At 38.2% G+C, this 20,159-nt stretch overlaps 1 protein-coding gene across 2 annotated transcripts; it reads right to left on the bottom strand.

The window, feature by feature from the left end:
* Positions 1-376: 376 nt before the first annotated feature.
* On the bottom strand, positions 377-19,882 carry CHORDC1 (cysteine and histidine rich domain containing 1). 2 transcript variants are annotated; one of them, XM_074816296.1, is made up of 12 exons: positions 19,599-19,882; positions 19,113-19,224; positions 14,059-14,108; positions 11,980-12,036; positions 11,348-11,508; positions 10,662-10,762; positions 9,690-9,748; positions 8,567-8,637; positions 8,231-8,336; positions 6,069-6,188; positions 5,341-5,403; positions 377-4,850 (listed from the first exon to the last, which is right to left on the bottom strand). In XM_074816296.1, exons 2-12 carry the CDS (start codon positions 19,132-19,134, stop codon positions 4,707-4,709), a joined length of 954 nt encoding a protein of 317 aa, XP_074672397.1. In that variant the 5' UTR covers positions 19,135-19,224; positions 19,599-19,882; the 3' UTR covers positions 377-4,706. The 2 variants fall into 2 exon arrangements, with proteins under 2 accessions (XP_074672397.1, XP_074672396.1); XM_074816295.1 differs by lacking the exon at positions 19,113-19,224.
* Positions 19,883-20,159: the final 277 nt, after the last annotated feature.

Raw genomic sequence — 20,159 nt, 5'->3', positions numbered from 1 at the left:
GGAGCAGCTCTTATCTTCAGCATTCTTAGAAACAGCCCAAACATTGTATTTGGAATTATTTCCGTTCCATTATGTTTGTGACAGCCCAGAATTCTTGGACAGAACAATTTCCTTGGATGAGACAGGCCCCCATCTGAGTAGCCATGCTTACTCAAATTGCTGCAAAACTTATATATCTGGACTGGGCTGTTGTGTTAGAAAGCAACAGGCAAAGAAAGAAACCAAGGGGTGGGGAAAAACCTCTTTGCCACACAGTTTCCCTCATATATAGAGTGACCTGTGGAAAATGCCTACTTAGATTTTATTTCAACAACTGTGTTGCAAATCCAAAGGGAAGTTCTCTCGCATAACAAAAGAAGTCAAAAAAAATCCCAAATGCAACCAGCATGTAATAAGAATTTTATTGAATACATTTAGAAAAAAATTAGAACATGAAGACATGAGATTAATTTCTGCATATAAGTTTTATGAATGTGCAGAATCAAACAACCATGCAAAAAGACATCTTCCCCCTTTAACTGTAATTCAAAACTCTCATAATGGCAAAATTATGACCACCTTAAAACAGTGTTCCAGACACGTAACTCATTACTTTAAAAAGAATCTTGTTCCTGAACAGAGATAAAAAAAATTTTAGTAGCAATGGGAAGGACCAATGACTAACAGGTACAGTATTTAACCAATACTCATGCCATGTTTAAAGAATGCAAGCAAAAAATGCATCATTACATAGAATAAGTAGATCTTTTTTTTTCCAAGGCAAAAGTCCTATTAAAACTAATCCCTAAACTACTTGAAATGGTGACTTGATAATGTACATGTTCCAGAAGATAATCCAATGGAAGATTTTTTTGTTAAGTTACATCAGTGCCATGTAAAATGTAAGAGTCAGAGTAGCTGAAGAGCCCAGTGCTTAACAGTATATTAACATCAAAAATAAACTTCCACTCCTCCAAGAAATGTTGTTACAGATATAATGTGCAATGCTCAGTAGGAAAATGGGCGTATACATGAGGGAAAAGATCAAGATTTCTGTCACAAACTTGCATACCCATGCAACTTTTCATACTGAAAAGGGATGGTGAAGGAAAAGTTTTATATGCACCTGGCCAGTCAGTTCTGAGACATGTAATGTGCTGTCTACATGTGTAACATGTAAACCCATACTGAAACACACTACAGCTTTTAAAGACTCATTAAACCTAGACTGTATCAAGTTAACCAGCTTGTTAAATACAGCACAACTTCTTAAATCATAAAAAAAGGGTAAATTTAACAGCAAGTATTCCAGTACGTACTTGTTTGCAATTTAGTTTCACTATTATTAGACAGGTGAAAGCCTATGTGATCAAAAATCACTTAGCTTATTTTTCACATGCTGCTGCTGAGAATGCATTGTCACTGTTTGGTACACTACAGCTGGTTTCACCATCTCTCCACACCTACTAATAAAAGCTACAGCCTAACCAATATTCCACTGAAGTGTCAGCTACCACTACGCATGTCAAGATGTCATTTCATGAAATACCAGGATCATACATTGGTGTGTTGAAGCCTGTTCTTAGCAACTGCTCAAAACACTCAAATTCAGTATGTGATACAGCTTTTGCAGCTTGATAATGGATGCAGACATATGGTTATAAAAACTGCTAAGAATTAATGCAGTTAAACAAGAGACTTATGGCAGTCTATAGCATCTGAAAGTTTATCCTTCTACTTTGAAAAACATCACAGGCCACATAAAACTAGGCTATTATTTGTAAAACCTACACCTTCTTGCCTGATCAAAGCTGGTTTGTTGGGGTTTTTTGCTTACTTTTTTAAATGGGTGAATTTTAAAAGTGTTTTTATTGCCACCGATGGGGAAAGTCATTATGGAAATCCTGAAGATCTTTAAATTTTGTGCTGAAAGTTTGAATAACAGGAAAAAGAGTAGGAGGAATGAATGAAAAGCAAAAGCAAAACTGAGGACCATGTTTACAGGACATTTCTTCTGCTTATGGCCAAGTTGACTCAGCTACCAGAAGAATGTAATTTTAAAGAGTGTAACAATGATTCTCTAATTCTGTGATTCTAAACCAAATAGTTACAGGGTCCCAAAGCCTGCAGCATTAACAGCAGAAGGTCCATCCAGTGACATTTCTCTCCATTTAGCCTTTAGTATACTGAGGAAGAATATGACTTGCTTAAAAACAGAAATTCTATTTTCCCAATAAATTTCATTTTGCTTGTAGTTCTTTAAAATAGATTTTACATTATGTAAACCTACTGCATGTGAAGATGCAAATAAATTGAAAATATGTCTAAAAAATGTGGAAAACAGAAGATATTTAGGGTATTTATATATCCATATGGATAGGCACACATTTGAATTTGCTTGTTAAATAAGAACTTTATCCTGGCATTTAAACACTGCTCATTTAGCTGTCCAAGTTCAGAGTTCTGCATACAAAAATACAGATGGCGCGCTAGTAGCTACAGCTATCTAGAACTTTTCATCCATTGAAGTGACTGTTCTCAGTATTATACTAATAACAGCTCCACTTCTTGGTTCAGAACACATCAGGGAACATCTGTTAAATTTTTAGAGGACCATTTAGACTGGATATTAGGAAGTATTTCTTTACAGAATGGGTTGTTAGGCGTTGGAATGGGCTGCCCAGGGAGGTGGTGGAGTCCCCATCCCTGGAGGTGTTTAAGAGTCAGGCCGACATGGTGCTTAGGGATATGGTGTAGTTGGGAACTGTCAGTGTTAGGTTAATGGTTTGACTAGATGATCTTCAAGGTCCTTTCCAACCTAGATGATTCTGTGATCTGTGATTTGCAGGCATACATTTTTGTAAGCTTGTCCCTATCACTTCACAGCACCTGACATTTCAAATTTCCTTAAAAAGAAAAAAAATAATAGGAGGCATTATTAAAGGTTAATAGAATCTTTTAGGCAGAACTTGGAGCTGGAACTTTTAATAGGGGTCCAAGTGAGTAAACAACCACACTCCCTCCCAAGTCAATGAGAAAAAGTAAAGAAGCACCAAAACAAATTTCATATATACAGCACTGGTGTTACTTTCCTAGTGTTTAGGGATGGTTTCTTTGGTAATGTATTTCCTATTACTTTAAAGCATGAAGTAGGATTTCAAGTACTGCTAGAAACAGAACTCTGAGCTCAAGTCAAATTATTCCTGTTGGAAAACAGTAAGATTCTTAGCAATCCATATTTAAGTTCAAAATGCCTTTACTATGGTCTGTGTTTCTCTTGGTGTTATTCCAGGTCTGCCAAGGTGGGCAGATGAGCATCCACACCTGTCAACAATCCACAGGACTACTTGTTTACATATATAAGTTTTGGCACAATAAATAATCATGTATATTTTGCATGACATATATGAAAAAATTGGGTTGTTTTTTAGCTGCAACCCAAAATTAAGAAACTATTTCAAGCAGAAAGAGAAAGCAACATCATGAGTTGGATAAAAGTCTCACCTTTAAAAATATCCTGTTTTCAGCCACCAATCTTTACTGGTGGAGAACTGAAAACAAAAATAAGGTCTTGATTTCCAATTACAGTGTTTTGCTTATGCTGTTCAAAAGAAATAGTATTTTGAAAATGTTTTAATTCAAAGGTACAATTATGATTTGAGACAGACATTTTAAAACTTCTTGTTTGTTTCACCTAAGATTTGTCCTGCAGATAAATTTAGTTCTTAGATTAACATCCTCAGAAACAAGAGCTATGCATATCTACATGGAAATAATTTTCCTGAGACACCTACAGTGTGCACTGGCTGCTCCTACTACACATATGCACCTACTCTGAAAAACGACTCATAATTTTGAATGTTGTAGAATAGGACAGAATATATATTCTAAAGACCATCAAATATATACAGCACCTTGGTAATTTTACAATAGTCTGCTCTTTGTGTATTTTCCACAGCTGAGATGCTAAGTTTCAGCCATTTCACTGTCCATTCACTTTTATACTTAGCAATTCAAATACTAAAGTTACAGGAGTTAAAAAAAAAAAAATCCCCTCTTGCCAACTTTGCTTTTAATTCTAATCTGTTCTCCTGCTTTTATACATGAAAGGTGGCAAGAGTCAGCAAGTACTGAAATCCTTAGCAAAATACCATTTATTTCATCCCTCCACATCCAACAGGTATGGAAATGAACCTTAGTTTCATAAGGCAAAAGTGCAAGTCTACAAGTGTTCTTTCATACTCGTATTTATGTACCTTTTTATTCTAGATGTAGCATTGTGTGCTAAATCACTTCATAAACTCAGATTTTTGTATCTGTATTACTGTATGCTTCATAAATGAACAGTGCTGAATTTTTAGCATGTGCTACCCAGTAGATCCAGTCTAAACCAAACAGTTGAAAAATTAACACACACAGTGGACTGAGAACACATCTATTTGGATAGTCAATGCATGACAGGTAAGGTTGTAAGCACAGGGCAATAGCTCTTTTACTCTAAATCCCCACGGAGACTCTCCAACTAGAATAAATATACTCATGGGAGCAAGAGCAGAAATAGCTATTACTCTTCAGGTTTACACCCCCATTTACTGTGCGTCAGATTTCTTTGTAGAATGGAACACGTGAACTAGCATAAAAAAAAAGAATCTATATAGAAGTTAAATATTTGATTACAGTAGCAAGTCACCAATTCATAATGGGAAATAACTTGTCTCTTGGAATCATTATTGATCTGAATTCTCTTTTTTCTGTTGTGTGTTGGATACCGGTAATTCAAGACTTGCCCATAATAGGGGCTCTGCTTTTCTCATAGTAAGCTCAATCTTTGTAGCCGTCATGTTCACATAACTCCTCTTTACATCGATTACCTAGAACAGAAAGCATATTTCACACTTCTATTTAAGAAAAAAGACTGCCAGATGTTTGGGCATTAAGTTAGAAAGAGTACCTTATCGCTATATTTCAGTAGATGTTTAGGTAGATGGAGTTTCCTCTGTTCCCATTCCCAAGCTATGAACATATGCCTATGCATATATAATATATACATTGGTCTAACATACACATAAGCATAGAGCTACATGGTGTCAAGGGTTTTCTGCAATACCACTTTCATGGTGTTGGGACCAGAAAGGACCTCAGGAGGTGACCTGCTCAGAGCAGTCTCAACTGAGATGTCATACCTGATCACTTGGGGCATTAGATTCATATTTAAATGCAATTACTGAATGACATGCAACTGAATGTCTCTCAATATGCAAAGTAACGAGGAAAAACAAACTGTTTTGAAAGAGAGGAAGCTGAGGGTTTGTATTTTGTTTGTTTTGTGTTTTTTTTTTTAAATAGAATAATTATACTTACTCCCCATAATTTCACACTGCGATGAAATTCCTTTTCTCCTTCAAATACAATATGGATATTTAACTTAACAGGAAAAACAACAGAAAATTTTGTCAGGCTAATAATACATTTGACACCTCAAGTATGTTTAAGCAAAATATATCACATTAGAACTCAGATCCTACAAGAGCAAAGTGATCAAATTGTCCCTCAGACACAGAAGTGAAAATCTATTTTAATAAATTCTGATACAATATCATAGTCAGTAGTGGCCATATATATATCCTGGAAGCTGTATCGTTTTCTCCAAATGCGTGATTAAGAAATCAGAAGCATTTTAACACTTGTTTAATATTAGTAGCTGTGAAACTGCATGCCATGAAGAACAATATTAAATTACATTAAGCCAAATAAATTATGACCTGTAATTATTTACACATATGGTGATGCAAATCCATCACATTTGGATTTTAATTGCAGAAGTCAAATTAAAGATTTTAAAAATATTATATTACAGCTTTAAAAAAAACCCAACACATTAAAGCACAGATGTCCAAACAGAAGGGAAAAAAAGAAGCTATACATACTTGAACAAACACAAATGCCAAGACAGAGCCGACACTCAAAAAAGATTCTTAGGCTACCTCTGAGTTTTAAATAAAGTAGAAGCCAGATTTTTCTAACTTCTTGCTGTTGTAAGAATTAAAAAAAAAAAAAAAAAAGAATTACATCTTAATGTAGATACTCACCATTGTGCTATTTGCTTCTACATAGCTCAGATCAGGAACAGAGTTCTTAGCATATACAGAAATAGTTACTTCTCCTCCAGTCTGGTGCCAATCATGCCTGCATGGAACTACTTTCTTACCCTATATAAGGAAAAAGGTACAGAAAAAGAGACTTAAAATTGCATTCAGGAGTATTTTTACAAGATTAATCAGGATAAAAGCCCAGGACTATTTTAACAGGCAATAAGCGTAGCTAATGAAAAACTACATTTCATGTTCACAGGAGATTGCAAGACTCCCCTTACATCTCTACTGTAAATATTTCAGCCACTGGTCCCTGACAGACATTACAAGTGAGAAAACCAATGCTTATGACAGAAACTACAGTAAGAAACCAGGACATTGTGATAGGAAAAAAACCACACTGAAAAACCCTAAAAAAACCCCAACCATCCAAAAAAAAAAGAGTTACTTGTTGAATTAACTCCCCTTCCAAGACTATGGTTATCCAGCAGGTTGTAGAAAGAAACTGAACGAAGAAAAAAAGCCGTAACACCAAGAAACTTCCATAGTACTGCAAAAAATTATTGAATATTACCCTCTGTTCTCTGATGTAGGAAAAATAAATGGTGGAAAAAAGCCCAAATTAACAGCAAAAAGGTAAAGCCAAAAGCCCCCAGTTAGCTAGAAGCCTGTTATCTCAATATACACACATTTAATGTACACGTAGTTTCTTAACATCTGGGTAAATTCTTTACAAGAATACTCTCCTGCTTTAGTCTCACAACTTCAGCTATTTTTTTTTCTAATACCTCCTTTCTGTATTTGAAAATAATTCTTGAACACAAACATAAATCCTCAAAGCAAGCAGAAATTCCATGACTTAAAGGAAGTAAAGGACTTGTGAAGTAATTGTAGAATGAGGTAACAGAACTACACTTTCTGTAATACATCTTTATTTTCTTCTGTTAAATGTTACTGATGTTTGCAGCATCAAACCCATTTTGCCTCAGCAATAGACAATATATTCATAGCAAGAATTTTGTGTTCATCTGCACCCAACATGTGACCACTAATATTTTTGAAGTGTTCATTTCCATTATTACGTTTTATAACGTTCTCCAAGAATCTTTTTAAACCTTAAATGGTAATATTTTTCACCTTGTCATTCCTCAGTTTGCTACCAACATTGCAATGAAATACCTACAAACTAAACATATGCTCTCTCTGTATTTGTTATACTGGTAGCCAAACCAAAACACTCAATTAGATTCAGACATGTAAACAGAATCCAAATTAGACAGAAAGAGACTCTTCCATCCCCGCACCCCCACCCATGGAACCTCATCAACCTTATCTGCCCTGCCATCATGGCCTGGTTCAGTTAGGATAGGGTTAAGTTTCCCCAGCAGTGGGGAGGGAGCTCTAGCCGGGTTATTCGATACCATGCTGATGTCAGGTCCATCGGCTTTTGTTCAGTTTAGTTAGGTACCCTCACTGCTGTATCCGTGCGGTATATCTCTTGTTCTGTTCATTGTTATTACTGTTATTGTTGTTTGGTTTGTTGCTGTTACACTGTTGTATTACATTTTTCCTTATCTCAACCCCGGGGTTTGTATTTCACTCCCTGCCCCGTCCGGTCCAAGGGTGGGAGGAGAGGCAGCGGCATTGTGGTCTCGGGTCCCGGCAGGGCCTAAACCACCACACATCACTACCTAAACAACTCAACTACTCTGAATTAAACTGTGAGTACAGTTATTTTACTACAGAATGTATATGGCTGCTCTCTTCATGGTCTGTGGGAGAGGAAAGACTTCTAATAATCTTAAAGTAATATATATAGAGAATATATTCTATATGGAATAGTATAGACTTTCTTAACTAACAAAGCAGAAAAGGCTGCTGTGGTTTATTTTTCTGAATTTGCCCAAATCACTTTTACTATAAAATAATACTATACATATCACTAAAAAGAAAGTTTGTACTCCATTAGAAGTACACTTCTACCACAGATTACTTCAAACTCCATTTCTCTGTTGTCATTCTGTGCATAATATCCTCCATATTATTTCAGAGGTAGTGATCCGTAACAGCTCAACTACAGTAGTAACTCAATCAAGCTACTAACTACATTTCAGTACTCAAAATGACCAGCTACAGAATGCAACATTAATGCTACTTACCGCATCCTTTTTAGTCCATACGTGTGTTCCTGTTGTGCAGCCTTCTTGAGCTAAAAACGTATTGAAGTCAGATGTTTTCCTTTTACAACAGCTCCAATACTTCATCCTTGAAAGTTTGCAAAGTAATTAACAAACAGTATTTAGGACAGTATTTACTGTGAATACTTGAGAATTTTTCCTTTATACAATATTACTGTTCATTTAGTATTCTCTCTTCAAGCATTGCCATTTTTTGATTGAAGAAGAAATACAGAATGAAAACAAGGCAACATCTCTGAAGAAAGGATGAACTCATGATAGACTAATTAAAAAAATTGAAGTTAACTGAATACTAACCCTTCATGGAATATAGGTACACCAGAATGGTATATACATATATCTTCTGTGCTCTGTGGTCCTTCGTAGGTCTAGTAAAACAAAGCATTTAAAGTGTATTTACTGTTACAGGATGTGGACCAAAGGAAAAAAACAAAACAAAACACAACCCACAACACAAATATTGAACAAAGTCCTACAAAGCTTCTGAGTAAATAATTAGATCTAATGGCTTGCCCTAGCTTTTCAAATTAACCATTCAACCTTCATTCCCAGAAGGTTCCCTGGCACTCCTACCAAGCTATACTTCGTATTGGTTCAATGGCATACATCAATGGTGACATCATCTATGCTCATAAAGGACACTTAAGATCCTCAGCAGTATCTATCCTTAAAAATACTCTGAATATTCAGAGAAAGCAAGTACTTAACTGGAAAATAAATTAAATTTGTCATTCATAAAACACAGATTCTCAAAAGGAATTGAACAATATACAACTCTGTCATTGAATATCAGATCAGTTCTTCCGAACACAAACAAGAGACTGCTGTAAGTTCTCCTGCCACCAGAGCTTCATGCAAAATCTGTCAGATGTCCAGTGAAATACCCATTTAAATTCTGCTGTCCCATTCTGTGCAACACAAGAGTGTCAGTGTAAAAAATTTTCAGTTTAAATGACTATGTATTGTGAAGACTAATTCTGGTGCTAGAAGTGTTAGAAGATTTTTTTGTGGATTCTTCTGGCAGGAAGCATTAATTGATAATATCTGCAGATGCTTCTGACCTATACACAGATTATCAAGAGCAACTCAAGCATCATCAGTAAGCCACCTCTCACCAATATTATATTTAACATTTTGAGTTAAAACACGTCAGTATCATGGGTATGGCAAACCTACTAATTAGAAGTTCTGGACAGGCTTAAAAAAAGTAATCTTAGACTTGCTGCATGCACAGTACAAAATAGCCCACATTTGTCCATACTTAAAGTGTGTTACCAAATGTGCATTCGTTAAGCCTGATGGACTTTGTGCCATTTCCAAATCAATTTGCAGCAAACAGAAAAACACACATGAAAGGAAAACAAAACAGCACACTTAATAGTTTAGCAGCTGGGTTTAAGAGTGGAACTGAACCACTTACTTTTGAACAGCCTGCATTCTTACATGCCGTCCCAATCTTGATTTCATCACTGTCTTCCTCTGTAAACAGAATCATATAGAAAATAGCAACTGAATTGTATAATGTACTAAATATTTTGCTTTTATTAAGAATTAAAACAAGCTAAGGAGTAGATCAGAAAAATTTTCTGCCTGGCACTGAAGTCTGCCAGAAAGGTACAAAGAAACAGAAATTATGCAAACATTCCAAAAGCTGTATTACCCATGCATCAGATTCTAGGTTCTATACCTTTACACTGTTTTAAGTGTGGCAGAAAAAAAAAAAAATGATGAAGAGGATTATTACAACATCTTGTTTGGTTTTGTAAAACTAAGAACGTAAAAGCTCCAACTGCTGTCTATAGATACACAGAAGGAAAGAATTTGGATACCAAGTAGAAAGAAGAGCTAAATTTTAAATAAGTTTTGGCACAAGAACGGAAGAGTATAAAATAGCCATAAAAAGTGTTCCTTAAGGAGCAGTGTTGTTCTGGAACCAAATTCCAAATAAACTGTGGGAAATAAAAAAAAAAGGAAAAACAGATGAGGGGGAACCAACTAGTATTCAGAGAAATTTCACCGGTTTACGAAAGGCTTTATAAGACACAGTGTTTGCAGTAACATAGGAGTAGAGTTCACTTCTTGGGAGCTCTTTCAGACATATATTCAGAAATGGATGTTCCTATCATGCCCATTCTAACCAGGAAATCTTACAAAACAGGCAGTTCAAATAATTTTAATTGCAACATACTGCTAGTAAGACCCAAGTCTCCACATTGTTCACATTTCAACTTTGATTATCATTGCCTAGACTGGAAAGTACTTCCCAGATTATTAAGAACAAGAACATAATTGCATGAAACAATCACTTCAGAAACAACAACAAAAAATAGCATTTTATTTATTTGTGTGACAATTAGCATCATGTACCTACTTAACCTCCCTATAGCCTTACCTTTTTTCTCTTCATTTTCTGATGACAGTTTCAGTTTATCTAGTGCTTGCTTCAAGGAAGCTGACACTTTCAGCTGCAAATTTGTCATTGGCTCATCTGGGCTAAAAAAATGTCCATGTATTCATGTCAGCTTCGTGAAAAATAATTTACAAAAGACAACAAAGTAGTAACTTTTAATCTTGCTATAAGGCTCTTCCTTTCCAACCTCCCTTACAACAGTAAACAAACTAGATTAGGAAATGCCAATTCTTACTGTTTATGGAAAAACAGACTAGAAATTTAGAATGAAGTGTTGGCTTTCAACAGGAAATCTTAAATACTCTTCAACAATAAAAATAAATCGGAGAGATTAAGGAATCTACATACAAGCACCCTAAAATTACATTTTATGACTGTTTAAAACACAATAGCTAGCGGCATTCTAAGCTACGAGGCTTTAGACTGCAATTTTTGTTTCCAGTGAAGTTAAATGCTGAGAGATCCAGTACTACCTTGTCCTAACCAGAGCCCTTTTATCTCATTTTGAAGCTGAAGATCACATCATCACTGCTACCAATCACAAGCTCTTTTAAAGTTAATCTCAGAATTTTTACACGATAGGAAATGTGTAGCACTGAATAACCAAATGAGCTTTAACTTGGCTGACTGACCACAAATTTGGAAAAATTTAGTTTCATATACTGTACCTTGGCCTTTTAATTGTTTCCAATGGTTTTGGTGCCTGAATGATGTGTTCTTGAAATTTGGGTTTCAGTTCTGCTAGCTCCTTTCGTTCAGAGGTAGTTTTGACTTCTGGTTTAACAGGCTCAGGAGGTTTCTCACTGTTATGGAGACCCTTTGTACAGCCCTATTGTGGAAAGCATACATTTATGCATATGCAGCATAGCTTATGTGCACAAATAAATATCATCAAAAACTGCAACAAGTTTTCTTGATTTATTTCTTCAGCCCCATCTTCTCCTTTAGCCCACGCTGACTACAAAGGAAATCCTGCAAGTAACGTGGAAAATATCTTCATCTGGACAGAAGTTAAAGAAAAAATGCATACTTTCCATAATCAAGCAAAATAACAAAAAATATTGACCTTCCTTCATTGTTAACAAGTGTCTAAATAGGTTTTGATAGAACTAATTATAACAATTAAAGCTTGCAAATGAGACCCAAGTTCAACTATATATCAGGAAAAACAGTGCATGCAGGATTTAAAACAGTTTTAACACAAAGAAGCACATTTTAAACATGTAAGTACATGTACCATTTAATATTTATCACTGCCCTTTGATAAGTATAAAAATTGTAAATAATCATAAGTACATACCACAATGCTTAAGAAGTCAGAAAAGTCTGTTGTTCTTCTCTTACAACACGACCAACCCTATAAACATTTTGGAATAAAAAAACCAAGCATGACTACCTTACTTGGCAACAGCTTTCAAAAAGTAAAAGCCTAATTATATTCCTTTACAAGATGCAACACATGATGATTAGAGATTATTTTCTTCCCTTCTTTGGAAAATATTATCATCATCTGCATTTTTAAAAGCCAGAGAAACCTTTTACAGCTGCCATTTCTAGTTCACTCATGCTGTCTTAATCAGAAAGTTTGGCAAACGTTAGGCAATATTTCCATGACAAGTTAGATGCCAACTCTGTACAACAGAAAACAGAAATGCTACTTTATTTCATAAAGTAACACGTAAACAAAACAAACAAATACTATACCTGAGACCACGCTCACCTGTGGCAGAATTTACAGGCCCCCTTCCTAAAATGATGAGGATTTTTTCTTTCCTTGAGCACTAGGTCAAGTCTTTCAACTGATTATTTCCCACCATAAAGCTGGATATCTGCATTGCATAGCCATCTATCCAACCACATCCATCAAGAGCACTTTTTATTATATAAACCAGAAATCCAATTTTAGAGGAAATTATCTTGCCACTGTGAATAATGTATCAGAACTCAGAGAACCTTAATAAAGGCAACAGTTTGACTAATAAATGCACCACCGCTTTGAGAGTTTAAGTAGTGAAGGGTTTAGGTAGGTGGTTCTAAAATATCCTCAAAATATTAACTATTTCCACAGTCAAGGAGACAAAAGGTTCACTCTGCCCACTTACAGTACAGCAGGAAGAAAACTGCTCGTACAATATTATGATAAATTTTTAATTAGGCCAAGAGAGAGGATAAGGAGAGGGGGGGAAAGTAGTACTTGTTTTAAAAACTGTGTGTATATAAAAGGAAGAGGGAGTAAACACAAGTTTTTAAGGTAACTGTACAAAGGTAGAAGTTTTATGTACCGTGTTATGAGTACAACTATAATTTTGTACACAACAAATTGTCGTAGTCTAAGTAACTGTATCGTATTTGATCTAACAGCATCTGTCCCAATTTGCCAGTGGCACATGATGGCCGATTCTGGAGTCATGTACTGCAACACCAGCAATCGCTCACAGAAAACACGCTACCCAACACATGCACACCAGCTTCCGTGAGCCCAAAGGACACTAGATTATGGGTCAGGGATGAGGTGCACTGCCAGTGGAAGCAGTTCCTAAACGCCAAGAAAAAATGCTTGCCCCAGAGCTCGGTTAAATAGCAGTTTGGTGTCCTAAGAAAGGTCACATAGGCTACATCTGTATTAATACAGCGAACAGAGCCAGGCTCCATTTCTGGACACCAGATTTCTGACAAGACACAATTAAATTGTTAGAATGATTTCCAGTATTGTTTTGGCAGCTGTGTCTCAAATAATTCCCTTTAGGCACTTCAGATTCATCCAGTAGATCTTGTAGTAGGAAAACAGTTTAATACAACAAACATGGGCTATGCAGTTGACCTAAGCCCTGGAGACCAGTCACAAGTATATTTAACTCACTACTGAAGATGTAGCCCAAGAATCCTGGACAGCTGCATCAGAGGCATGGGTGGCCAGTCCCAACTTAACCAACATTTGCATTTGGCCTATTAACAGAACACAATTATTTTTTACAGTAGGCAAATGTCACATACACATCAGTGCTCTAGCCACATAAAACCACGAGCAGCTGGTTTGAATTCCAAGCAGGCTAATTAACTGAAAGAGTATGACACCTCTCAATGCCTCCAAAGACCTATTCAGAGGATCCAATTAAACTGTTGAGACACCTAATGTCCATCAATAGGAAACACGTGTCATACAGACTTGCATGGCATTTAGACCATGAGTACAGTTTTTAATTTCCTCTTCAGCTTTGAGTTAAATGCGCTTTTCTGATTTCATGGGTTTGCTCAAACATGATAGGTTGAACATCAGTTTCTACAACACTGAAAGACTTGGAATTAAAAAGGAGAACAAGCATACTGTTTTACATATATGGAAAAAAGATAAGAGTTAAAAAGATAGGTGCATACTTACTTTGAGAGCATCATGAAAGACTGGCACACCTGGATGATATGTGCATGAATCTAGAAGAAAATTACTATTATTAATATTCAGGCATACCAAAAATCCTTATTCATCTGATCACAAACCCAGGAAAAATTTCAGGCCTGCAATTCATGTATGCCATGAGCTGTTCCACTTCCCCAGGTGCACATAATTATGAAGGAAAATACAGACTCCACAGAACAAGCTTTCTGAGTCCATATATTAAACCTAAATAATCAACATTTTTTCTTCTGTATTATACAACATAAACCAGAAAGCAGGCATCTAAGGCAAACTTCTACTTCCATATGGAGCAAGCAAACTTTCTACGGACTGTCCCTTGCCTTCATCAATAATCAGTCCTTACTGGTAATTCAGCAGAAGTAAGAAGGTGGCTCTGCAGCCATCTGACAGACGTAAAATGCCCATTTACAGCATCAGATACATCTATTTGCACCTGATCAATGTTTTCTATCTAGAAGTACTCTGTTAAAAAACTCTCCTAACACAAATCACGAGTTCATTATTTTATCCATGGTAATTAGCTGTTCTTTTTTCAATGTTTGTAGCATGCTTGGTCACTTAAGGACTTGAACACAAAGGCTGATCTTCCACATATACAATTCAGACATGTCGATACTATTAATTATTAATAGGTTCTGTACAAATACTACAGTGAAACACAACTTTCATTAACAGAACTGTTTATATTCATAGATTATCAGCATTAAAGCTTTTTATGTAGCAACTGTTCCTTTTTTACTTGAAAAAATACAGATGTTAAGTGCAATACAATTGCTCTCATTATATAACTTCCCTTTGACATATACTGTATGGATAATATTTTAATGACCTGACTCTAGAACCAATGGGAAACAGTAGCTATCTTTTAGCCTTTAAATCAAAATCTTTGTTGTTGTTAGAAACAGCTAAAATTAAGAGTGACATAAACAGTAATGATTTTTGTAATAAGCCTCCATACAACATGAGTGAAAAATATCACAATGCACATAATAGGAAGCAAAAGAGAAAACTGATAGTTTTATTAGTAATCTGCCTACAGATATTAAAGAGGCATAAAAACCCCACAGACTTTGTTGTCTTCATTTTTTATAAATATGTAGATTTTTAAGAAACCTTGCTTAGTATCATTTTCTTTAATTTTATATTCAGTGCCTAAGTCTAAGGCACTAATACAGACATAAGGCACATATTTTGGGACATTAGTCCTTCAGCAGGACTTAGAAACATATCCATGAACTTCTACCAATTTCTTCAGCTTCAGGATGAAAAGCTAATGCTTGTAAACTTTACAGGAAAATTTTAAAAAATGTGGTTATTTTGTATAAAGCGCCCAGGACTTAACTGCTAAATCAAATAAAAGCAGAGGTTATTCTTTTCCAGAAGTATGAAAGTATGTCATCAGAAGCATCATGGTAGTAAAACTAAGCTGTTTGTAGCAAAGATTATTTCTGAATCAGAAGACTTAAATGAATATTTCTAATCCCTCACAAGCATATTGGTTTAAATGAGGTGCTGTTAATCAGTGCAACATTTTTAGAGACAAACCCATCTTATGATCAATTAACTCAGGGGTGGCTATCCTCCAGCTCACAAGTCAGACACCGACATGTGTCCATTAGTCCATCTGGCCAAGGCCAGTCCTATTTCCTTGCTCCCGGAAGCTGTCTCTGCAGGAGGTGCATCATGGAGCAAATGACAGCCCACTTTGCTGCTATCTCATGAGGGCCATTCATGTTCCACAAAGGAAGATGCTGAGACATGGAGCTCTGCAATGCCTCAAGCAGAGGCAGTGGGACTCACCCACTAAGCAGTGTGACCATTCTGCGTACCGCAGGACAGTAAAACATCCACTCGTTTTCACTCATACTGAGTCCAACAACTCTGAGTAGAGTTTACATCCATAAAAGTATCCCATCTCAGACTAGGTGGGGAAAAACAAGAATTTAGGATACACTGATAGTCACCTGAGCAGTTAAAAGCATGTTCTATTTCTGATTTTTCTGAGTTCAGATTCATATTCTAAATTCTTCACTGAAAAAAAATCAAGTTACCTCTCTACTGCTGTTAATAATTTTCCTTAACCAGGACAAACATAAGGTTTTTCAAAGGAAGCCATTTTCTTTCAGACTCAGATAGTTTTTGGAAATGCAAGTATCACAAATTTTCAGGGTTTTTTTTTTTTTTAAATGTTAATTTCATACCCAAACCAATCCCACTCTCACAATGCACACACTGCTGTCTGCTGTTACCTTACTGCTACATCCTTGCTTATTCATTGAAGCACTTTAAAATTAGTCTTTTTGTTAAATGTCAAAGCAGAAAATGGTACAGCTCACGCAAACTTAGAGGTATTTACAATGAAATCCTGCTGAATTCTTGAGGATAAAATGAGGTACCTGTCTACATACAACTTGTAAACCAACCTGCTATCCTCCCATGGAAACACTCCAATACCTCACAAGCTATGCTTTACAGCCTCAAAGCAATAGAAGGTCATTAAACCTGATGAACTTCATTCAGCACCTTGAGGAAGCTGATGCCTTCAAGTGGTTGCTGAAGCTAGAATGCTAATTCCACTGAATTTCTCACAGTGTTGGAAATAAACACAGAAAACAGGACAAACATGGTATGGCAAGAGCTTATAAATAGTCCACAGAGAAAAGAAAGGCTCAGCCTGAGAAACAGAAAGCTGTGGGGAAGACAGAGGATCAGGGGGTGCACTTTACAGGAACAGAGTTTGAACTGTGGGGACCAAATAAGGTTAAAGAAAACACTCTGGGCAGACAGACTCCAAAAATCTAAGCTATCATTTCTCGCAACTACATGCCTCTCTCAGGCCACCTCAGAAATACATAAAGTAAGTTTTCAACAGCTCTGTGACCAGATTTATCCTGTGGGTGAAACATCATTAAGTTTGATCTAAGGAAAAAGGGTATAAACAAACACAAAAGAGTATGTGCTTCTGTTCTGGCATTGGACCAAATTAAATTGCATTAAGAAAGATCCAAATTATAGCCTAAATCAAAAAAACCCCATTGCCGTACAGTGAAAAAATCAAGGCAAACACATTACATACACAATTTCAGTCTGTTTTTGCACACCATCTTTTCAACTGTCATTAAGCAGCACAGCTTTCAAACCTATGCCAAAGTGTGCACTTATTACCTCATACCACTGTTTTAGTGACAAAATTTGACCTGGCCTTGAAATGGATTAGAAATGTTACCATGGTCATTCATAGGTTAAAAAAAAAAAAAAAAAATTAAAACCCTACTACCACTTTTGAAGTTAAGTTCTACCTTCTGCATCAGATGCTGTACACGTCTTTAACAGTATGAATTAACTAGTAGTTAACATATCTAAAACACATGTGAAATTTCTACCTTGGCAGGCATGCCACGGATGAATTAATAACTGTGCACTCAGTCACAACTGTGTAGACATACCTTTAATGCTTTCTCTCAGGCTGTTTTTTCTGCCTCTCTTTAAGAGGCATACAGTCCTTCATGTCAGCCAGTTGCCACTTGCTCATTTTTTGGAAACAATGAGGGTTTCTACAGAAAATACATGCATATATTATTTCAGCCATCAGATTCTGAAGAGAAGATTAATGGCCTCTTACATCAATCATCACTGTGGGAATATACTGCAGGCTGAATGTAGACAAAAAACCTGAAAGATCCAAAACCACTTTGGAGGCAGAAGGCCTTATTTTCTACCTATTTTCATTTACGAAAAATTCCTAATACTATATTTATTCTAAGCTTAACTATTAGATTATGTCAACGCAAAACTTGTTAAAGGGATAAGTATTTTGGTGTTTAACACATGTACTAGCTTTAATCCCCACAATATTTTAGAGGTAAATCCAAACACAGTTCTGAAACACAACCAAATGTTTGAACTTGACAGCCATACACTGCTAAATGTGGATTTAGATGCCAAAGTAGTAATCATCCCATTGACCTTGGTGAATCACTCTAGTTCCAGAGAAAACATGAAACTTGGTTTTCTGAAGTGGTCTGTGAATAACTGTGTTTACCTTTAGAACTGCTCAGTCTAGGACACAGTGATTCCAGTAAGTGTTCCAGTCACTTACCGAAACAAACTTCATCTCAATAAATTGTTTTCCCCAATCCAAGCACTACACAGCACAGGGCCATGCCAACCAGATCGAGTCTACTACAACTTGATCATAAACATAGGAACACATGGTAAAGAACTTTTTATTTTAATGACGAGTTCAGGTCATGAAGCCCCAGTGCAAGTTTTTCGTATAAAACCCCCTATCTGCTTTGTCTTTTGGGGCAAAGTGGCACAGGGGATGCTGGTGGAAGAGATCACTAAATGGAAGCATTCCACAACTGTGCCTGCTTTTGCTGTTACTAACATTAGCAAGTCTTAGCAAAATGCCACCCCTCTCTTTGGAAATACTTTGCTCAGAAAAATAAACACACTTATGCCAGGGTTCTTAATCACAGAATATGCACATGCTAGAACACGTTAGCCTACTCCTAATCTTGTGGGTCACTAAAACTTAAGCTAATGCCAAGAGGCCATTCTAGAAATTCAGCCAACGGAGTTACTTTACAAACCAGTTGAAGGCAAGCCTACTGAAAACTCAGATCACCCTTCTGCAGCCTCTGTGGAATTATGAAACCCAAACCGATAGCACTTTAAAGATGTTTCACCAGGCACTGGATTCCCAGTATACATAGGGGAAGTACTGCAAAAGCTCACAGAACTTGGCAAAGCAGACATACATGTATCATAAGATACATTTAATTACCTGCTGCAAGTCTACACACTACAATTTAAAAAAGAAGTAGCTGATAACTGCTGTGTATGCAACACCCACAGAGGCCCTCAAAAGAAAAACATCTGTTGCTCAAGGCCTGCAGTTTCTACCTTTAGAACATAGGACAGTAATGCACAGAACTGCTTCTTGTTGCCTCTTTTCCCTCATTCTGCTGCGAACAGTTTTGTTATTTCCAAAAGACCTTAAGAGCCAGGCTCACCGCCAGCCCCTCGCTTCCGCATTAAAGGGACAAGTTCCAGCCGGGGCAGGTTTCGCTGTCCAGCTGCCACGAACCCGCAGCATCGCTTCACCACGCCGGGCCGCCCCCCGCCCTACAGCGGCAGAAAGCACCCTGTGAAAACACGACTCTCCCCGGGGAGAAGCGAGCCCGGGCCAGCACGGCGCAGGACAGACAGGCGGAGGCGGGAGGGACGCGCACCCACCGCCGCGGGCCAGGGCTTTCCCTGCCCTCAGTGCTGACCGGCCCCAAGGCCCGTGTGACAGCTCCGCGCCGCGGCTCCAGCAACCGGGGAGGGCACAGAGCGTGGCGGGCGCGCCGGGCGCCTCAGACCGCTCCTCAGACCCCTCACCACCCTCCGAGAGGCCTTTCCTCACACCCCCCAAACCGAGAGCTGCTGGGGGGCGCAATGAGGGAGGCATCCCGCGCCCCCCTGCCCTCTCTGCCGCGCTTCCCCGCCGCTCTCACCCTCCGTGTTGGTTTCGGGGTCGAAGCGCTGGCCGCAGCCCCGGTTGTAGCAGAGCAACGACATGGCGGCAGAGCGGCCGGCGGCGCCTCCTGCCCCACCGCTCGGGAGAGCGGAGTCCGGTGGAGCGGGAAGCGGCAGCCGGAAGCCGGCCGGTGGGGGGGGGGGAGGGGGGCAGCTCCCTCAGCGGAAAGAGCCGGCCGGAATCTTCACGAAGCTTCGGGGGACGGGGAGCGCAGGCGCCGCAGCCCGGCGCCGGAGCTGTTGCCGGAGAGACAGGAGGAGGAGGAGGAGGAGGAGGAGGAGGAGGAAGCAGAGGACGGTGCCGGGCGGCAGGACGCGGCGGTGCGCATGCGCACGGCAAGGCGGTGGGAAGCGAGCGTGTGGCGGTGCGCGTGCGCAGTGGGGCGGAGGGGAGCGATGGCGTGGGGCAGAGCCCGCGCGGTTATGCGGCCTCGCCGCCCGCGGCAGGGCTGGCGCCGGACTGGGATACCCCTGGGAAGCCCTTCAGCTGCAGCAGAAGGAGGTGGTTGCCCCAGGGCTCTGCCGGGCCGGCGGCTGGG

The sequence above is a fragment of the Strix aluco genome, chromosome 2 (assembly GCF_031877795.1).
Source record: "Strix aluco isolate bStrAlu1 chromosome 2, bStrAlu1.hap1, whole genome shotgun sequence".
Lineage (NCBI taxonomy): Eukaryota > Metazoa > Chordata > Aves > Strigiformes > Strigidae > Strix > Strix aluco.
This window is presented reverse-complemented; position numbering and strand designations above follow the sequence as displayed.